At 41.9% G+C, this 21,065-nt stretch overlaps 1 protein-coding gene across 11 annotated transcripts in view; it reads right to left on the bottom strand.

Annotated features, from left to right (window-relative positions):
• KIAA1210 (KIAA1210 ortholog) overlaps positions 1-21,065 on the bottom strand; it is a 45,806-nt gene that overhangs the window by 4,133 nt on the left and 20,608 nt on the right. For 8 of the 11 annotated variants that reach the window (XM_052813516.1, XM_052813522.1, XM_052813524.1 and 5 more), the window contains 9 exons: positions 20,737-20,905; positions 15,931-16,060; positions 13,237-13,395; positions 11,422-11,487; positions 7,322-7,534; positions 6,233-6,335; positions 3,543-5,141; positions 2,632-2,783; positions 1,830-1,935 (listed from right to left, as the gene is read on the bottom strand). In XM_052813516.1, coding sequence (XP_052669476.1) covers positions 1,830-1,935; positions 2,632-2,783; positions 3,543-5,141; positions 6,233-6,335; positions 7,322-7,534; positions 11,422-11,487; positions 13,237-13,395; positions 15,931-16,060; positions 20,737-20,905 — 2,697 coding nt within the window. Of the gene's footprint in view, positions 1-619; positions 685-1,829; positions 1,936-2,631; positions 2,784-3,542; positions 5,142-6,232; positions 6,336-7,321; positions 7,535-11,421; positions 11,488-13,236; positions 13,396-15,930; positions 16,061-20,736; positions 20,906-21,065 lie in introns of all 11 variants that reach the window. The other 3 variants (XR_008239102.1, XM_052813518.1, XM_052813526.1) reach the window with 3 other exon arrangements.

Raw genomic sequence — 21,065 nt, 5'->3', positions numbered from 1 at the left:
CCTTTCCACGACCAGCATCTTCAACTAGACAAATTGCTGGCTGTGCTAATGGGAACAAAATCAGAGGAGAGTTTACATTTGGGATTCCCAATTTCCTACTCATGTGCTGACAGTGCTGAACATTTCCTAAACAATAGGGCATGGTTTTCTGAGCAGTAGAGGAGTAGTGTTTTCCTTAAACATCAGCACTGGTCAGAGCTCTTTGTGATATTCAAGGAGTGGGAGACTAGAATACGCCTATAAATGCTATCGCTGGAGGGGGGAAACAGTCATTGGATGTCAGGAAACTAGGCCAATTCTTGGGAAGACATGATGCAGAAAAATTTGTAATTCTGCTGCAAAGACCACAAGTGGTGTAAGTTCTAGTAAACGAGTAGCAGAGTACTTTGTGGAGTTCTGAATTTTGACTGAAGGCTGCTAGACTTCCAAGGTTTAGATGATTCAACACACAGAAACGCAGTCTGTTTGTGCCAACCTTTCAAAGGAAGACCTTCTAATCTAAGCAAAAATCTTGGCCTGTTTACGTTTCATCTCTCACTTTGCACCTAAAACCATAAGACAAAGCTGGCCTGTAACAGAATCCTTTTTAAAAACTATTGTATTTTAATCACACACACACACAGTTAGGGTGGCAACTGACATCAGACCCTCTGTGTTGGTGCACATCCTCAGCTGGTCAGCTACCTGTAGTAAGGGAGAAAGCTTATTTTGTAGGACCTGTAGATTCAAAAATGGGTAACAGCTCTATAAACAACTGCTACAGGGAGCAGGCATAGAGACACCCCCTAATATCTCTAATACAACAATTCTGGATGCTGGTGGATTATAAGGGGAAAGTGGCCAGGTGCATGCACTCTCTCTAGACAGCATCTCTTCCTGACAGTGTCAGCAACAGAAACCTGGAACGGAAAAGCCACTGCTCTCGCACAGTGGGGCACTTCTTATCTTCTTAGGCAGTATCTGAAATCAATAGCTTTCAGCTAGCACAATATGCTTTTACAGCTGAAGAGCTGGCTTATCTATATCTAGCTGGATCATGCCTCTGAGGTTTGGCACCACACTGAGTAAGCAGGGAGGGATAAGCTGCAGCCCAGCAGTAGCCTTGGAAGAGCTATGTGAGTCACGACGTCTGAGTCACACTCTTCCCCTGCATCTTTCTTATAGAGAATCACAGCTAACAGGGCAGGAGAGGGGCCACTGAGCCTTTGTGTTCACCTGAGGGCGGAACTGACTCTACCTAAATTATTCTTGATACATGTTTATCTATTAAACACATCCAGCAATGGAAGCTGCACACACTCTGTAAGCAACCTATGCTATTCCACACTTCACCACTCTTTTTGTTAGAATTTCCTAATGTCTAAGCTAAACCTCCCCTGATGCATTTTAAGCTTATACAGGGCATAAAGACTAGTCTTGTCCTCTGCAGCAAATTAAGTTTTCTTCTCTAGACTAAACAACTCCACTCCAATCAGTATTTCCTGGCTGACTGGAGATCTAGAAGACCTGACCTTTTTTGCTGCTCTCTTCTGGACACTCTCCAAATTCAACTGCTATTCTTTAGTACTGACCTTTGCCAGTAATAAATCACCATACTGTTTATATGCCATTCCATGAACCGGCAGTGGAGATAAAAGTTCCTCACTTGCTTTCTCTGCTGAGTGAGCAAGCCGATACATTGACTTACATGCAAACTATAGTCTGAACAGGCCTTACATAAAGTCTGCTGTTTATCAAAAAGGTAGATGTCTCTCCCCATTACCTGCCACCCATACCACTCACTGGTGTAAACTGTAGCCACTATGTAAAGATGTAAAGAAAGAGAATACCTGCAGCAGCAGACACACTGGTCTTCATTTGCATTTTCTTGTCCTGAGAGCTCAAGCTGGAAGGCATATTCTTCTTCAGTATGTTCTCACTAGCACAGATCCCTCGCTACAAAACGAGGAGAGGAGAGAAGGAAAGAATGCAGCTAAGAAACCTGCTAGCCACTGGCACTCATAAAGCTCGCCCTGGCAACACCTCTAAGCCTGGAAATGCAGCAAAAGCCAGACAAGGATGGTTGGGGACATCCTGTGGGAGGGAGGGAGGAAGGGAGGGAGAAGGCAAGAAGACAGCTGCTACAAATACAGGGTTACTTCACATGCAGGCAAGTTACCTTCCCTCATATGTATGGGGAATTGAAGAACTTGTCCAAGCTGCACAAGAAACTTGTGCAAGAGTCAGTGGAAAAGCCAAATGTTCAGTATGCAGTCTCCAGAGCAGGACAGTGAATGCGGCCTGTAGGTCACTAACAGTGAGGAAGCTAGTGCAACTCAAAGCGGCTCTTGGGCTACAGAAATACATTCTGGGCAATAGGCAAGCTCTGGAAAAGTTCAGGTTTGAGTAGTGCAAAGGGACATATAGGAGGATCCAGCTCTAAAACTAATCACTGTGACAGTATAGTCACATGTGTTTGCTCACTTTCACCAGTTGTCTGTCTCAATACGTTTTAGAGGCTAGTCCTGAAAATCTCTCTTTGAGTAGTGCTCACAACGCGCCTCCCAAGAAGATGATACTGAACAGTTTGCAAAGGTACCCATGCAATCTGGTGCAGGATTCATACCCATAGAACGTTACTTGGTACTCTACCTCCTCTTGATCCACTTTGGTCAAAGCTTTGTCTTCAGCTTTATGTTCTTTGGCAAGAGGGTGGTCCTGGAAACCCTTTTGTTTTAGTTTTGCCACGGAGACCCAAGCTGGTTCAGAGGAAGCAGTTTCCAAATGCGGAGAGGAGACTTTTTCTACAAAAGAAGCATTTTTGAAGTAAAGAAGGGATTTAGGTCAAGTCAGCCTAAAGCTAGTGTTTTGTGTTTTAAATCCTTCAGCATCTGTAATACCCTTTGAACACTGGGGAGATAAAATTACCTTCCCTGACGATTTTGTCCTTGGCAGTAACTGTTTTTCTATTTATTCTGGAGTTTTTGACCTGACTCTGCTTCCGTTTAAGTCAATGGCAGAACTCCCACTGAGATCATTGTGAACCGGATTTTGCCTTTGAAACAACATCCTTACGTTGCAGATTAAATGAGTATGATAACCATTATTTTTTCATGTAGGCAGTAAAATACAAGGTGCCTTTTCACTTTTTAAATATTTTAGATGAAGTGATTGTAGAAAAAAAATAATCACACCTAATGCAACTCCTATTTAAGGTTTGAGCTGCTGCAATCTGGAAAATTAACTACAAAACAGCAGCAAGTTTTAAAAAGCCGTGTTAATATTCCAACTATATGCACAAGTAGGTTGTACCAGAAATGTTTCAGAGGCCCTTAAGCTATTACTCTGTTGTTATTCTTGCTGGAACACACCCCTCGTTAAGATAAACCAAGAATTCTCTTGACCAGCCAAATCATCAAGCCAATTAAATTATGGTGCTGATGAACCCAAGGCTGAATTCAATCCTCGTCAAGAGGATTTTTGTCTTTTGTTTGCCACTCTGCCAAGGTTCTTACACAACCACTGTTTTCTACAATGTTTAGATTAAAATACAGCATAAATACCTGAAGGTTTATGACCATTTTGCTTCTTGGCCACTTCTTCTGGTCTTGTCTTGGGAGAATTTTTGTCTTGTAGGAGGTCTGTTTTTTTAACAAATGATTTTGTGCTGACAGGAAGGCCTGGAGGTGGCTTCCCGGTGCCCACCGATTTCTGATCCTCCTTGACTGAAGCAGAAGAAGCCGTGGGAACAGCAGAGGGGATCAGCTTTGGAGACTCAGCACGGCTTTCATTCTGGTATTTTAGTAAAGAAGATGTTCTCCTTAGTCTGACCCCAAATGGGTTTTCAACATTTTGTGCTTCATGGTTAGCCCACTCCATAGAAGAATTCAAATGCAAATCACTGTCCTTACAATCTCGATCAAATCTATCTGAGTTGGTTTTTGCTGATTCCTGGGTGACTGCATCAAAATGGGTGTGTTCTTTTGTCATTCCTTCAAACAATTCTGGTCTTATAGGGGACGTTGGGGAACTTCTGGTATAGGAATCTTCCTTTGAATTTGAACCCCCTGAGAGAGATCTTTGCCATGCTGGTGCAATGGTAAATCTGACTGGTTTAGCAGAAGCAGTCTTCAGTGGACTTTTTACATTTACATCTGAAGATTGGCCATCTTCCACTGTTTTTCTGTGAGAAGCTGTACTGCTTATCTGGTACTCCTTACTGTCATCATCGGAAGAGATATTACTCTTCAAGCCAGCCAAACTTGAAGAGGCAAGACATCCAATGGAAAGTCTTTCAGAATTGTATGATGTGTTGGCCTGTTGACTGCGTTGGTTACCCTTCGAAACAGAAACAGTTTCTGCTTTAAGACATGCTTCCAATTTACTGGGAGGTAGCATGCAACCTGCTTCCAAGACCAATGCAGCAGTGTCTATTTTTTTTTCTGCATTGTCTTTGGATGACTGAAATTCCATTATTGCACAAGTTTCTTTGTCATTTCTTGTTACTGAACTGTTTTCAGCCTTCAAAACAGCCACTGTCTTGATGTCAGAAGACGACTCTGAATCGGCTACCACAACCTGTGAAGTGCTTGGTGCAGTATCTGAGACAGCGTGGTTGGAATGATTCTCAGTAGTACCCAAGCAGGCTTCTACTTTGCCAATAAACAGTGGATCCCCCTTTTCCTGGCCTTTGATGTTTGGGTCCACAGAATTTACTGAGGACCTTTGTGCAACATCTGCCAATATATTTATGCCCTCTGTTTCCACACCATTGCTAAACAAGTCATCTGCTAGTATGTCTGGAAACACAACAGCTTCTCCTTCAATTTGTTGCAATTTTGGAAGTGCAGATACTTCAGTATTGGTATTTTGCTGATGTAATTTCAATTCATCAGCAGATTCATCTGAACAGCATGACATTTTTGCACTGTGGTGTTCCTCCAGGTTCACTGGAGAAGGCTCAGGTCTCAGAAGGGGTGCAGCTGCTTTATAGTGATGGTCCCTGTCTGAAAGGCATGCATCCTCTTGCAGCAAAGCACAAGAGTCTTCTGCCACAAGCGTGGAATCACGAGAGTCACAGACAGCATCAGTGGGACTTTTTACACCTGGCGTCTCCTTAGAACTGCCTCCCTTTGCACAATATCCCACCTGGGCTGATAATCCTATATTAAACAGAGAAGAGTGTGCACTTAAAGGTTACAATTCAAGCACCATCTGTATCAGTAATTCATTCCAGATAGTGCAGTCATTTAGCATGAGTTCCCCATGTCTAGGCACCATTGCCTAGAGCTCTCAAAAGTGTATTTAGAAATCAGATGTCCAACTGAGGAGACTAATAAAGTTTTTAGTTTGAACATATCTAATCCCAGGAATGACTGAAAGTTGTTCTCTGCTTAAGGTGTACCAAATCAGTTGCTGTTTAGTTCTTTTCAGTGCACGCGCCTAGTTGTAACCCTACTAGCCAGGTTTCCCTAGACACTTTTTCATGTGTATGCCTAGAAAGGCTGTCTAGAATGATCTGGAGGATTTTCTGTATTTATGCAGAACATCTCAGCATCAGGTAGCTTTGCTTTCTGCAGCTCCAGCAGGGCTGCTGAACATCTGGATAGCTTAGATGTGTCTGCACACACAGTAACTCTGATGTGTGACAGCATCAGGTCCCGAGTCTGCCCTGACGACAAAGTGCCAGCATTCCCACTACACTATAGCATTACCATTAGCCAGTGCATTTGTAATGCAGTGCTAAAGAGAAAAGTCTTCAGTGCTGTTTTGGAGAAATTTCATTTGTTATTACAATTAATACAATTACAATTGTGTTACCACTGGCAATTAGCTATTATTCAAATGATAAGGGGGGAGGTGGCAAAGGAATATCTAGTAAACACAAGCCAATTAAAGTCACCTTATACACATAGCAGATATAATACTGAGGTTAAGGTTTTTTGGAGTTTCAAGGAACTTGGATCCCCAGTCAATGAGATCTAGCCAACTGTGTAGCACAGGTACTTCTGAACACGGTACTTTCACCTCATGTATTTTTTAATGCTGCCCTCAAAGTTCACCATTTCAGCACCACTGTGTTGAGTGGAGTACAGGACTTTTTCCATCATAACACTTTAGCAGCCAGGATTGGTTTTATGATATAAAACCAAAAGATGCCTAGTCTGAAAGGACTTACAATTCAAATAGGTCCTGTCAACCTTATGTAGAAGAGTTCAAGCACCCAAAGTAGCAAAAAATAAGTCCTCATTACCTTCCCAATCACTTTTATGCTGGTCACTCTCAAGTAATTCTGTTGAATTTCCCTTCTTTTCTGGAGTTGCAGGAAGACGTGTTTCATTTTCCAGCTGTTCCACCTAATGAGGTGCAGTAAGATCTTTTAATTAAAGAATAATGCACAAAAATTGTATTTTATACACAGACACGTTTATCAATACTCAAAACATAGTCACAAAACCCTCATCCTGTAATTTACCAACACTGTGGGTAATGTACTATTCCAGTTAAAAACCTAGAAATCATTCATGTTTAAAATGTCAAAGGCAGCCCATTGATCTCTCTTGAATCTGAAACATTCTGGGATTGACATATTCTGAGTGAACAAGTATGTTTTTAAGACATGGCTTGGTATAGAAGAGACCAAGCCAGAGACATTATCATCAATTCTGATATCACTGACTAACACTCCACAATTAGCTTCTCTCCTTCAGCACTGTATTTGTACCAGCTGCAGCACAAAGAATATCCAGCAAAGATGCTGTAGGGCCCAAGTTTCCAAGAAAACCTCATTCTGTATTACTCTTTATTTCTGCCACACTCCAGCTCAACAACCTTTTCTATCTGGTGAACTTCAGCTTCACAACGTGTTTCCTAGAATGCAGGATGAGAAGCATCTCATCCTAATTTCCCACATGCAGAGCCACATGCCTTCCCAAAGTCCTTCAGTCTTTCCTCTGACATACAAAGAATTAAGTTAAAGCTAATCTGAAATCGTTTGTAGAAATAGACTTAGGCTTCTTTAAAACTGAAAACTAGCTTTTCAAACAACAGGAATGTTTTTACAAACAAAGTGTAACCCACAACTTCTTTGGCTAAATAATGAAAAAACAAAGTTGCACTTGTCTTCAGCTCCCATGGTACTGAAGTCTCCCAAGTCTTTTTTGATTGGTTGGTTGGTGGAAAATAGGTGGTTTCCCTTCTTCCAATGGAAAAAAAAAACCCCAAAAAAGTATAGGAGTGTGGATAAGAGAGAAAAAAAATTAAAAAAAAAAAAATTAAAATAATAAATAAAAATTCATATCCATTCCCTCTGTGAGGTGATTCTTTTCCAGAAAACACTTACCTGGGGTGTGTGCTGATTCTTGTTCGTAAAGCCTTTTTGTTTCCGGGGGTTTATGGCAATCCTGTGCCTGGCTGCTGAGGTGTCCAGGCAGCCAAGGGGACTGGCAGGGATGGTGAAGTCAACGGGAAGGAAGCTGCTGCCTCGTGAGCCGGGGGCCCCCGGAGTGGCAGAGGATGAAGGACTGATGGGCCTGGAGGAAGCTCCAGAAGGTATCTGTAAAACACAAACACATCACTATACATTTTGCTTGGCTTCCCCACATCTCTGAAACAATTCCTTTGCTAGCTCATTCCATTTCAGAAGCCTGAAATGGCTGTATGTTTGGACATAAATCCTCACTTTAAAACGCATGTCTAATGTCGTCTCTGCGTAGAGATTACTCAGTTCTGTGTGTTCAGCTGTATGTTACACAAAAGTGAGAAATACCTGTCTCTCCCTCTCCCACAGTAAGAGCCTCAGCTTGTCCTCTTCCCAGTTCTTATCTGAAAAACCATTTGCAATATATGTATGCACCAGCAGGAGACACTGGTGCAGTTTTTATAGCTGCCTTTTTATCCCAATAATGTGACACATTGCAGGAATATGTTATTAAAAAGCCACAAAAGTAGCATGGATGCTTGCTCCTCATTATCCCTATTTCTAAGAAAGTTACCATAGCCACGCTCACAGGAAAATCAAATGCTTCCCTCCAACAAGTATCCCAGAACCATCTTTCAGACAGTGATGTGGATCTCACCCTCGCAGGAATGCTGTTCTGGGGAACTAAACAGCAGTAACCTTAGATTATGCTATCAAAATAAAGGGTTTACATAAGTGTTTGTAGAGAAACCCCTAAACATGCAGTCTGACTGGTTTTGTTACTGTTTTGAAACGTAGACCAGACTTTCTGGAACACTTGCAAAATTTCACAGACATGCCAAACAAGCTTCATTTAGTATAACATACCTGCTATTTTGGCTTCAGCCATAAAGCTAGGTGAAACACAGCCATTTAACTGTGCATGTCATTCAGATTTTAGTTTTGTTTAAGCTTAGGATATAATACAGCATTGAAAAAATGTGTGCTGATGAAATTTTAAAGATAATGAAAGCATCTGCCCATCTGATCTACAAAAATTGTCTAGGTACATTGCTTTGTGTTTAAGGTAGCTAAAATTAATTTACTTATTCTCCATTGAATTTCTTTAGTTCCTAGATCTGAAATAAACCACAACAGAATGTGGTATGACAGATACAGACTCTTCTCATGAAACATTTACACATTGTGAAAGAGAGAAGGAAGAACACATCTAGTAAATAAGCTAACTATTGTTATAATTCTACAAGAGTAATGATAAACCTGTCAGGATCACTAGAACTTACAAAAATAGTAACATTGTTACTCATTTCTACATACAAGTTCTTCTGCCTTTCAATTATAAAATTACAGTTGTGCTTATTTAATATAAAAACACCTGAAGCTAGTATCTGAGCTACTGCTGTACATAAATGGCAAATTCTCTACCCTACTGAAGGTTCAGGGTATTTTTTTCTCTTGAGCACTGACAGTTGGTATCTTCTCTCAAAGACAGTGGAGCAGACACAAGATTTCCACATCAGTGTTTAAGTGTAAGATAAATTTGGTGTTTGTTGGTTTTTGGGCAGATGCAGGAGCCTGCACAAGGAGAACACTGCAGCTAGGAGGCCCATTTCCTAAAAAGCGCTTGTGCCAAAACACTGTCCTCAGCCCCACAAGCTGAGACCCTGTTTTGCTTTTAATCAGTCCGGGTTGACGATGCCAACAAGGAAGTTAGATTTCCGTAAAGGCTATCTGGCAAAGGCAGGGTAATGTGGGTTAATGTCTCTGTGAAGTCACTTGCTCCTTGCTTTGAGTGATAGCCTCACATTTAGCTTTAGATTAGTCAGAAAGTGGGTATTTATAAGTGTGGAGGGCACTGAGAAGTTACATGGGTGATACATCAGGATTTCACACAGAGGTGACAGCAGCATGAAGCTCTTGGAAATCCCAGTGAAGCAGCACAGGGCAAAGAAATGAAGTAACTATCATCTGCAGCAAGATTAATACAATAGTAAAATGTAAACCACTACACTGTGTGTAACTTCAGATTGCTTAGGCTCAAATCCTCTTTTTCCTTTACTAAATATACAACACTGTTAAATGCAATAGTTGGTGTAGATTTCTTGGTGCTTTTCACAATTGTCCTCATCTTTGGGATGAGGTTATTCAGTTTAACAACTTGTGTTCTGCTAGCTCAAATCCTGGTATTACATAAATAGTTTCAAAAGTTACTGATAGAAATGATGATTATTTATGAAAAGGTTTTTTATTTTAGGCAAACATACTGGCAAGATTTCTGCTAAACCAAACTGCTGACTAAGAAAAATATTTGGGTAAAGGAACATACATGGTCCTATAGAGAAGCTAGCCAGATTCCTAATGAGTTGGGGAGAAAAAGGAAGAGCCTTTAAGTGGGGAATTCTGTGCAATAAGAGAGAAAAAAATTTCTCCTGTCCCTGTCCTTCCTTCTCATAGGAGATGAGGTTGTAAGACTGAAAGAGCTCAAAGACTTCAGAACCAGATAGAAAAGGGCTTTTTGCATTGTAAGGAAAAAACAGTATGCAGGCTTACAAAATGAAGCATTTTAGTCCAAATATAAAATGGGAGATATGTTAATAAAATGTACATTGAAGTAAAGATAAAATATATACAAGAAGTTATTAAAAATAATGACAATCCAAGTTACCTAGATCACTTGGGCCTCTAAAGTTGTGTAACTAGTAGTGTGCTACGAGGGGGGAGACATTGCTTTATCTTTCTGTCCCCAAAGCAAAAGATCTAGAAATGACTGAGCAGGAGAGTGTCTGATCTCAACCACGGACAGGGAAATTTAGCTGGTCTTGCCCAAAGATTGCTCTCTTCCTTCTCAAAGGCTGGCCCAAGAGAGAGCGAAAGGGAAAGCTTCCTTAGCAGTAGTGTTGGCGCTAACTGTTTGACCCTCAAGATACTGCTCTGGCTCCTTAAGGCCCTCTTCATCAGGAAGGAATCTTCTAAGAACCCTGCTACCTCCTCTTTACTTGTGGGCTATTCTCAGTTTCACAGAGGCTTAAATTGTGTTCTCTCTGGTAAGCTTCTCAAACAGGGATTCTGTATGGAGGACTGCAAAGGTTGGGCCAAAATAGCCTGTAGCTGTTCTGGACCCATAACTATTCCTCTTCTCAGCTAAATGGCAGATTACGTTGCTTATACAATTGCAAGGGCTATCCCATGAATTGAATCAGTTCTGTTGGAGCGGTGGCTGCCTCTGTCACTGGCATTTGAAGACCCCATTGCCATAACTGTGGTCTGAGTGGTCTTTCAGACATTATATTAACACTGGAGAAAGGCAATATAAGCAAACCTTGCAGGCCTGTCTTGAAAGCGTGAGATGGGCAGGAACTCAACTCAGCTTCAAGCAGCAGGGTCAGTCAAGGTAAAGGTCCCCTAGGCTCCTCTCTAAAAATATGACCTCCATAAATTTTTCCAGGCTGGTCAAGGAATAGACTGGGTTGGTCTGACAGCAGAACCTGCTGCTTCTGATGGTCACTTATCATCCAAAGAAAACTGCAAACTAACACAGACCTTTTCCTGCGGAATACCTGGCATCAGAAAGGGCCGATCCCGCAATTATTTCCCATGATAAGAGATGCAGGGCATTGCTCACAAGCCACTGCTGACAGCCAGGTTTTATTAAGCTGTTACTGCTGTTGGGTATTGCGGCCCTGGGACATGGAAGTGGAATTGAAGTGCTTTGCCTTGTCCAATTTTCAGCTGTGTAACTTTACAGATTCATATTGTGTCACAGAGCTGACTGCTGTTCACACAAACCATTTACCAGTAGGTTTCTGCCTCTCTCTATTTGGTTCTTATTCAAAACTCTGTGAGAGGTACATTTTCAGTATCATTTGCATCACTCTGGACTGTTTATGAATTGTTTGCTAGGATACATGATACCCAGAATAGATTAAAAGAAAAAAAAAAAAAAAGATTATCATACTGGCTCCATACAGACACCACACATGCTGTCTCAGGGAATTTTATTAGCAGGAAAAGTAGCTATTTACCTGTTCATCTTCACTGTCTGTCCCGCCTAAACTCAAAGAGCTATGACGCTGAACAGGGTTGGAAGACTGTGGGATAAAATAAGGAAAAGGGTAAGTCAAGGGAAGTATCACATTGAATTATCTGGGACTGGATATCCAGTGCTAATTATGAGAAAACACAAGAGGAAAGATAAAGGAAGGGTCACTGTGTCCCTGCCTCACAGAGTAGGTTTCATTTGTTCACTGGGGATCAAACATAAAGTAGGGGAGCTTTATCGTGCTAGGAGACATGGCATGAAGGTTGACCACATGAGGCAATACATTTTATAAAGTTATTTTGGCTTATTGTTTTAAGATCTTCAAATTTACAAATGCTCACATGCTCACTCAAGTCCAAAATCATGCATCTGTTGTGAGAAGGCAACTCCTAAGAAAGAAGATAACCCAAACCCCCTCTAAGTCCCATCAGGACCTGTTCTCCTTAGACTCATAGGATTGTCTCTTTCATAGAATCATAGAATCATTTAGGTTGGAAAAGACCTTCAAGATCATCGAGTCCAACCATCAACCATGCCCACTAAACCATGTCCTGAAGTACCCTGTCCACTCGCTTTTTGAATACCTCCAGGGATGGTGACTCAACCACTTCCCTGGGCAGCCCATTCCAATGTTTGACAACCCTCTCAGTAAAAAAATTTTTCCTAATATCTAACCTAAATCTCCCTTGCCTCAACTTGAGGCCATTTCCTCTTGTCCTATCTCCAGCCACCTGACAGAAGAGACCAACACCCACCTCACTACAACCTCCTTTCAGGTAGTTGTAGAGAGCGATAAGGTCTCCCCTCAGCCTCCTTTTCTCCAGGCTGAACAACCCCAGCTCCCTCAGCCGCTCCTCATAAGACTTGTGCTCCAGGCCCCTCACCAACTTGGTTGCCCTTCTCTGGACATGTTCCCGCACCTCAATGTCTTTCCTGTAGTGAGGGGCCCAAAACTGAACACAGTACTCGAGGTGCGGCCTCACCAGTGCTGAGTACAGGGGAACAATCACCTCCCTGCTCCTGCTGGCCACACTATTTCTGATACAGGCCAGGATGCGATTGGCCTTCTTGGCCACCTGGGCACACTGCTGGCTCATATTCAGCCGGCTGTCAACCCGCACACCCAGGTCTTTCTCTGCCGGGCAGCTTTCCTGTCAATTTAACTAATATTGCCCTGGTTTTGAGCTATTTCATTCCAAAACCAGTAATTGTTTAAGATTCTCTTGCAGTCCCCATTATTTTTGTTTTCCTCACTGGCTTTAACACACCCAAAACCATCTTCCCCTTTCACAGGTGCAGGAAACTGCCAATCTGTGCAGCTCTTTGAAGCTGGAAGACATGGGAAGTTCATTTGTGCAGTGTGAGTACCTCAGCTTGTTCTCAGACTGGAAGTGGAACAGTCACAGTAACACAACAATCACCCGTGAATAATTGACTTGTTATGTTTTCTGCCATATGGACCTGCCAGGAGAGACTGCCTTGCCCAAAGGCACTGAGAGTTGCCATATCAACTGAATTTCTCTCCTCTTTCCCTAATGATATAGGTCACAACTGCCCCAGCAGTTGTGTGGTCTACATAAAAGCATAGAAAATTGTACTCAGAAAGGGTATTTGTAAGGCCACTTCCTAGGCACCCCTCACAATTACAAGTCCACGATCCACCTAGGTAATTTGTTCTAGTTCTGACTGATCTGTTCCATCAGATTTTATCACAAGCAAGCAAAAAGGTCTTCCCCTTCTCCAAGCAGATTTTACTTTTTCTGTACAGGTGGTCACTAAAGTGTCATAACAATTATACCTTGCTTGGTGAATCTGTCAGAACTTCATGAAGGGTTGAAATTTCAGGAGGGCTCCTAGGTAAACCATCATCTTCAGAAACAGCACCTGCATCTTCCAGTTTCTTCCCAGTTATAACAAGAGGAGGCGAACCAAGTCTGATGTTCTGCTGCAACTGAAGCTGTGGTTGAAAAGAAATTTAGAATATAGACTTTCAATGGCATTATTTATAGGGGACATTTTGGACACTTTTACCCCAGTTGCTCCCAATAGGCATGCAGAATCTCTTAGTTAACAGAAATACTTGAAGAAACAGACCATTTACAGAAAATAGCCACTAATAAAATTTTATTTAGTTACATTCATCAAGGACCCATCATTAGAACTAGCTTTGGTACAAAATTAAAATCAAAATCAGTTTTATTCAGTAAGTTACCAGAGACAGAAATGTCACCATTCTAAGGCAGTTTAATTTAGGATTAAATTTAAAACTTTAAAAATTCTAGATTTAAGTATTCTTTAAATAATTACATGTATCCAGATGTCCCAAACAGTCATACAAAGTATTGTCAGTCAGCAGTTCCCAACCCCAGGTTTATGTGGTCAGCTTTCCTTCACAAAGCCCTTCCGAATATTGAGAGCTTGTCACCACCCTCTCCCGCACAAGTAGCTGAGTCCCACTTTTTATACAAAGAAAATTTAATTCAGTTTCTGGACCCCCCTAATGAATTGCTTGTTAATTTTCCCCAGCATCACATCCTGGTCCTGTCTACAGCAGGAACGATAACAGCAGCCAGGAACAACTTTGTTTGTAAAGGAGTATGGTGATTCTTTTCCAAGATTGCACAAAAGAATGCTCTGGCAGGCCCTGACCCTAGAAAAATAAAACAAAGTCTGCAACCTCACAAGCAGCCAGATGTTCCCTCAAACTAAAAAAGTTCAGATCTCAGGAAACACCACTACTAAAATTCTTGGCTTAAGTCTGTCGGCTGTGTCAAAGCTGGAATAGAAACAAGCCTGAACAGAAACTCTGTCCTTCAACTAAAAGCGTCTCAACTGAATATTCCCAAGAAAAATATGCAGACCTGTTTTTTTTTCTGTTTCTTTGCTTATTAAACCAGATTGGGAAATTCGAGGCCTAATTCTGCGCTCTTCTGCAAGCTATGCATTCATTTATATCTCTGTAAAATAGATCTAAATAGCTGCCATTCTTATTCAGCAAGATTCACTTGGAATGTGATTCCTATAGATCTAACAGCCACACAGGGTAGCACAATGTCACCCTTTAATCCACCAGTCCCCCAGTTCAAACAGCTTTCTTGCCCTTTTACCCACAACAATCCAAGAAGTATCACCAATACAATCTGCAAAAGCAGGACTGACGACAAACTGCACAAAGACTGCAATATATGGGCAAAACAAGACATACAACATACTTGTGCACTTCATGGGAAGGAAAATATAGGAAGTCAATTTTGTTTTTCTCTCTTTTCACAACTTCCCATCTTTGATTTATTAAATTTATTACATGCAGACAGCAAAGTGTTGTGGGGGAAACTCTGAATTTACAGTCTGTCTTCTACTGGTAGAAGTTAATTTACATTGCTAAGAAAATAACAGCTTTTATTAGTGCTTGGCTTTTATTCTGACAAGAGTGAAGCTCACAGAAAAAGGCTATCTTTTATGGCTATAAAAATAGTACTGGCAGTATTACATTACCATGCAGGATGATGGATGGATGAAGAGAGGCCACAGTGGACTGGAGATAGCATGAAAAGAGCTTTTTTTCCCCAACAAAGGTCTGTCATATATAAACATGATCTCTCCTGCTACTCCTATTATTATACAAAAAATACCCTGAATTGAAGCTCAGCCTATTTTGCAGTCTTATGGAGGAACAAGTCCCTCTGTGCATCTTCTATTACTTAACATGTGATGCAATTGTGTTTTGCAACACAAAGTTCACACTGAGCAGAGGAAGAATTTCAATGGCCTTTGGCTGCCTTATCAACAGTTTGTTTTCAGCCTCTGGAAAAACCTTAACATTTTATCTCAGTGCTCTGAGCTGGGCAGTTATTTAAGTGCAATTAATATAACCAACAGTTGATAATGGAGCTGTCAAGGAGGGTTCACTATGTGCCTTGGAAGAAGGAAATGACCTAGCAGAATACAGTATCCTTTGCTGGCAGAGATCAGTAGAATAACGACATAAATAAAGCTGTCACTAAGAGTGCCCTGACATATCCATCATCCCACACACTTACACAGCCGCTGGTGCTAGCATGTACAGTGAAAACATCATAGTCAGAATTTCCAGAAAGAATAACATATAAATAATATATAAAGAATAACAGTGTAAGGGACGTGCTACAGTATAAATAAATGGCCTTAACCCAAAAGCAGTAGCTATGAAGTAAAGAATGGAAATCCCATTGGAAGAGGACATGCTCATTAAGGAAAGCTTCCAAGAGTCCATGAACTGGATTCATGTCACTCACACACTATGAGACCTGGGCAAGGCTTAAAGCACCAGGACTGCTCAGAGATCCAAAGAGCAGCTTCCAAGAGGCAGAATAGATCCAAAAGTAGTAAATCTGGCTTTGGACACTTTAGTCAACAAAGTCTTAAAGCACACAGCAGAGGAATCAAGCAACAGAGTTTCCTAGGAGACAGCTAATACAAAGCAGCACCATGAATGAGGGGAAGATGTTCTCACCTGCAAAGTTTTCACTCTTCCAGGTATGTTTTCCTGAGACAACGTGTCACCTGCCACACTTCCTGGTGCAGACTCAAAAATGAAGACGCTGTCATGGGACAAGGCTTTGTTTCCCATGCTTCCTTTGGGGCTGGGAAAGAAGGAAGAGTCGTCAGTGCACTGGGTACAGCCCTCCAACACTTCCCTGCACTACTTCACCAAGGCAGAGGGATCATAAAGAGCCCAGGGTAGGATGCATCTCACTTAACTTCAGATTTCTGCACGTTAGCTGTCTAAAGTAGTCACTGCTATCTCCTTTTATACTCAGAAGCAAGGAAGAAACACTTTTTAGGATGCTGATCAAATGCAGGTGTCTCTTTTCAGATGTACTCAGCATCTGCATTGAACACAGGCCAATCTCTGTGGACTAGAGAGGGAGTCCAAGGTGATTAGGTCAGATGCTGAGATTTAATTGGATGCATGCCACCCTGAGAGATATCTACAGCGCAGAGGAGGGCGACAGGAGTCCCCTGCCCTCCTTTGGTGGGAATGTGCCTAGCACGAGACATTCAGGATACAACCTTTGCAGCCTGGTGTGTATCATACCTGCCGAAGATTGTGGATTATTTTTCCCCTTCTTGCAAATGCAGGCAAAAAATGTAATTCCACTATATTAACAAACTTGATTCGAACCCTCTCAGGTCCAGCAATAAAAACAGTTCTGTTCACCTGTATCATGAACATCGCCAGATCCCAAGCATATTAAAAAATGTAGACAAGACAAGTGTCCATGGCCACAGTTACATACCTATCCATGGCCAAGTTAAAGTACCCAGATGAGATATTCCTGCCCTGCTTCTGTGCTCACTGGGTGTTCAGCCCAGTGAAGCACTGATGAGTTCCCACAAGAGCTGTTAACTAAGTTGTAATCAACTGAAATTGATTGGGGTTGGGCTATTAGGTTGTGCAGGGCACATTTTGCACTTGAGTGGCACAACAAGGAAGGCTCCAAACCTTTTATTCACCAAGTTCCACCAGCATAGGCAGGCACTGTCTGTATATTACTTTGCCAAAAAGACCACAAGGATGCCCTCCACCAGGATTTCATTCTAGCACTTAACTGGAAAACAACAGAGAATACTCATGTTGTTGGCTGTCAGCCTTGTAACCCACAAGTTACAAGGATTCCTTGGCTCAGCTGCAGTGCAGGCAATGCTCATTGGCTCTGCAGTTTTGACTCTGGGTAACAGGGGATGATTAGGAACAGAACTCTGACAAGGAAAATCCAGTAAGCCTAACACTCTTCTGCAAGGAAATCAAATAGAAAAGGTGTCCACTATTTGCCTAACCCCAGATTCTCTCTTTATTTAGAAGCCCTGAAAGACTGTGAACTTTCATAAAGTAAATACATCATGTAAAAAGCTCCAAACAAATTACTCTTTTTTTAATCTCCTGCATCTCCCTTCTCTACATCTCCAGAGACAACATCTTCTTTGTTGGCTTGACTAACCCTCCTGTTGCCCCAGAGGTGTAGTCAATCAGTATACAGTTATGCCAAGTCTCACAGTAGGGCAAAATAATTTTGCTCTATGTTTATCTTGTGTCGAAGACAATCTGAGCTCTTTCTCTCACAGCACAGGTCAGAGTTCATGCTTCCTCCCATTATATGTAATAGTTAATGTCTGTGTTAAGTTTATAGGACAGCAGTTCTCCACACAAATAAGGCCCGTGACTTATTTCATCATTAGAGTGAATGAAGCCATCCCATCTTTTTGTGTGTTTGATTTTAGAGTCCTTTTGAACATGAAAGACACTCTATACGGGCAAGACATAATTTTACTGCATTCAGAAAGACAGTGTCATGCAAATTTTATTTACTGTAATGTATATTCATTACTAGTTGGCATATTTTATTTACTGCAACGAATGCATGTGCATTAGCATGTATTAACCTTTTTAATTGGGGATTTCCTCACTTCCTTTACTTGGAATTCTTTAGCATTAAGAGCTGAGGTTTCCTTGTTCTTCAGACTGCCAGTACAAGATCTGTTTCTTTCTTTCTCTCCCTGCATATGTATCATATGTGTTTGCAAGAGAATTACTGTATTTTCTTCTGGCAGTCACAAAAAGAGCATTGGATTAAATATAGAATTAACTGCAGCTTTGGTACAGATGAGTCTCTTATGCGCAAATATACATTCATTTGTAATTCCAGGCAGTGTATTTATATTTGCACTGAAGCTAAAGATGCACTGTTAGCTATACCCCCAGATGTTTTAGCCACTGTACCTCCACACTGATTTCCCCAGACAGATGCTCAATTCATTCATGTGTAGCAACACTTGAGCCACCATGACTGAGGAAATGATGGGACTCTACAGCCAGCAATAAAGCCACTCCTAAACTCATCATGGCCTGCACTATCTTCCACCTATTGTTGCAACCCCACTCCTTTTATTAGTGTTTGAGGTAGGGGAAAGAAAGGTGACACACTTCCTTCAGGCAGCCACTGTCTCAAAAACAACTGCAGCCTGCCAAAGGAGTGAGTGTTCATTACAAAGACCAGGACAATTTTACATATTGCCCCAGTAGTTTTTCCTGCTCAGAGCTTTTTAACTGGAAGAAGGCTATTTGGGACCCAATTTTCCCCTATGTAAGGTCTTCTATCATTTTGATAATACAGAGAAGATGTTGTCCATGGCACATGCTTTAACTTTGCCATCAAGGTTTTTCCATTTCCATTCAAAACTCGTACCTCTCGGAAGATAAAGAGGCAGCGGCATATAATGCTCCCTTCCCCTTCACAGATGCCCAATTCCATTGATTCCCTACAGCACCTTGACATCTGGGCACATCCCCTTGGCTGTTACAGGAAGCATTTGGCACATCTGGGGGTTTGGTGTCTGGTTAGTATTCAGAAAAGTTAAATTTTAGAAATACTACATGGTTAAAAAAAAAGGGGGGGGGGGAGAAAACCAGTGCTTCTGCCTCAAGAACAAACAAACAGCAGCATTGTTCTAGGATTGGTTTTGATATTCTGCATGCCAGAAATTACAAAGCTCAGGGTCCTGCTATAAACCCTTCACAAGTTTTATTCCCACTGGCTTTCAGGATCAGGTTTTCCAAAGGATTATGTTGTTCAGTCTCTCTAGGCACTTACAAAGCGTGCTTATGCCATGCAGGGTCTGGACATGATGGGGTTTTCAAGTAGCACAAACATAGCCTCTAATTTTTTTTGGATAGTCCATCTAATCCTATCTCTAAGGGAAAAAACAGAAGGGTTTTACTCACTTCCTGATCTCTGATCTTGCAAAACAGTTCCTAATCACTGGAGGATAGTGCTGAGGTAAACAGCAATTGGACATAAAGTACTTGGTTAAGGGCAAGAGAAAGAGTTCGCACCCACACTGCCTCTGGACCGGACAGCTGATTTTAAGCCAGATCCCTCCTATGGGCTGATGGGGTAAGCTCAGCTGTTCCTAAGCTTTTTGGACTGGGTTAGCTGAGTCACTCTAATTACCCTTACCCTAGGGGACTGGTTGTGTGGTCACTTACTCTGTTGCTGTTACGCTAACAAACAAACTAAAGAGATTGTCGTTTCATTCACAGATCATTTCCATGATGCAGTTGCATAAACACAACAGAGAGAGTGGGGAAAGGTGGGGCAAGAAGGAACAAGCACCCATGAGAAAGTAACATCTATAAGCTGTTCCACCAGAAGAAATGTAGTGTCCAGCTCCATCTAATGCCTTATTTGATGATACAAAGCATTTGGCAGCAGTGCTGATCTCAGCACGTCCCACTCTAGTCACCTATTCATGCCCTCTGCCAGTGTCACACCCGTCCAATGTCCCCTCCAACAAAACACGGCAAACCATAGGATGTGGCCGGTGTTCTGTCACACTTTGTTAGTCTGCAGTTCCACAACCTGAGGCCTAGGGTAATCCAAAGAGAGGCCTGGCTGAGCAGCTAACAGGGGAGTATGAGGACGGTGGGGAGTTGGAAAACAGCCAAATTATAGGTTGCCAGATACTGATCCATGACACCCCTGGCAAAAGACACAACCATGTTCAGAGGGTTGTCCCACCCCAGATTCAGAGACATGCAATGGAAGTGGTGTGTAGCTTGATGGTCTAAGGTTATCAGTGAAGCAGTGTTAGCAGTGCACGCTAATAGCTTGTATTACACTAACTGCAAAAAGGACAAGTTTTTGAACTAACATCATTCAGGGATCTGAGAATTGCTCCAGACACACCTTAAGAACTTGCAAACCTCACTTACATGTACAGCACTTCATGGGTAACTGACACAAAAGTAGAGGCCTTCAGTTGTTATCTATACCTAAATGACTATGTAAGGAAGTTAAAGCAGCAATCTCATACTGATAACACACCAAAAATACTACTTTGCCTTTACCCCAGCCATGATGGAGGGCACCATTTATGCTAAAAAACAGCAACTCAACTTCACACGTATTCTCTGTACTAGCACTACTCAATCATCATCCTCTTATAAAGCTGCTGCTGATCAGACCTTCCAGGACAGATTGCGAGCACTAAAACCAATCAAAACAATTTGGGCTATCTGCAGTTTTAGACTAAAAGGTTGGATCACCCCTGCCCCTGGCTGCTCTCCCCCTCCTCTCCAGGCTGGCTTTTGAAGCACTAGCAAAGAAAGAGGAAATTCTTGGAATTCCTTCATCAGCATTAGGGCTTGTTTTGCACAAACTTGGACAGAGGTTGCTCCTAAGGGGCCAACTCACACTTTCATCCTACTGCTGTGAGAGGTCCGCTTTTATTTATTTATTTTCCTTCCCCGCCAGCTTACCCAGCCTCCTTCGGTGAATGAAGTGCAGTAGTGTCGAGCACAGAGATGCTGACATCGCTGCTGGACTGACTAGGTTTTAAATTACTCTCCCCCCTGGGAGGCGGAGGCTCTTTCCTTTTCTTCTTCGCAAAGAAGTTCTTGAAAGTCTGAAATTTGGATTTTTTCTTTCCTGCAACATGAGAAAAATGAAAATTTATGGAAGTTGGAGGTGATTCTTAGCTTGGAGAGTGTTATCTCTTAAATTCTGGAGGAAGCCTCGAAGGCAGAGCAGCCCATTCAGGTTTAGTCGTCTCCTTCGTAAATAATTCAGTGCTGGAGTCCAGTGAAAG

Source organism: Harpia harpyja, chromosome 18, assembly GCF_026419915.1.
Source record: "Harpia harpyja isolate bHarHar1 chromosome 18, bHarHar1 primary haplotype, whole genome shotgun sequence".
In the NCBI taxonomy this organism is placed as follows: Eukaryota; Metazoa; Chordata; class Aves; order Accipitriformes; family Accipitridae; genus Harpia; species Harpia harpyja.
Note: the sequence above shows the minus strand (reverse complement) of the source record. Positions and strands in the feature narration are given on the sequence as shown.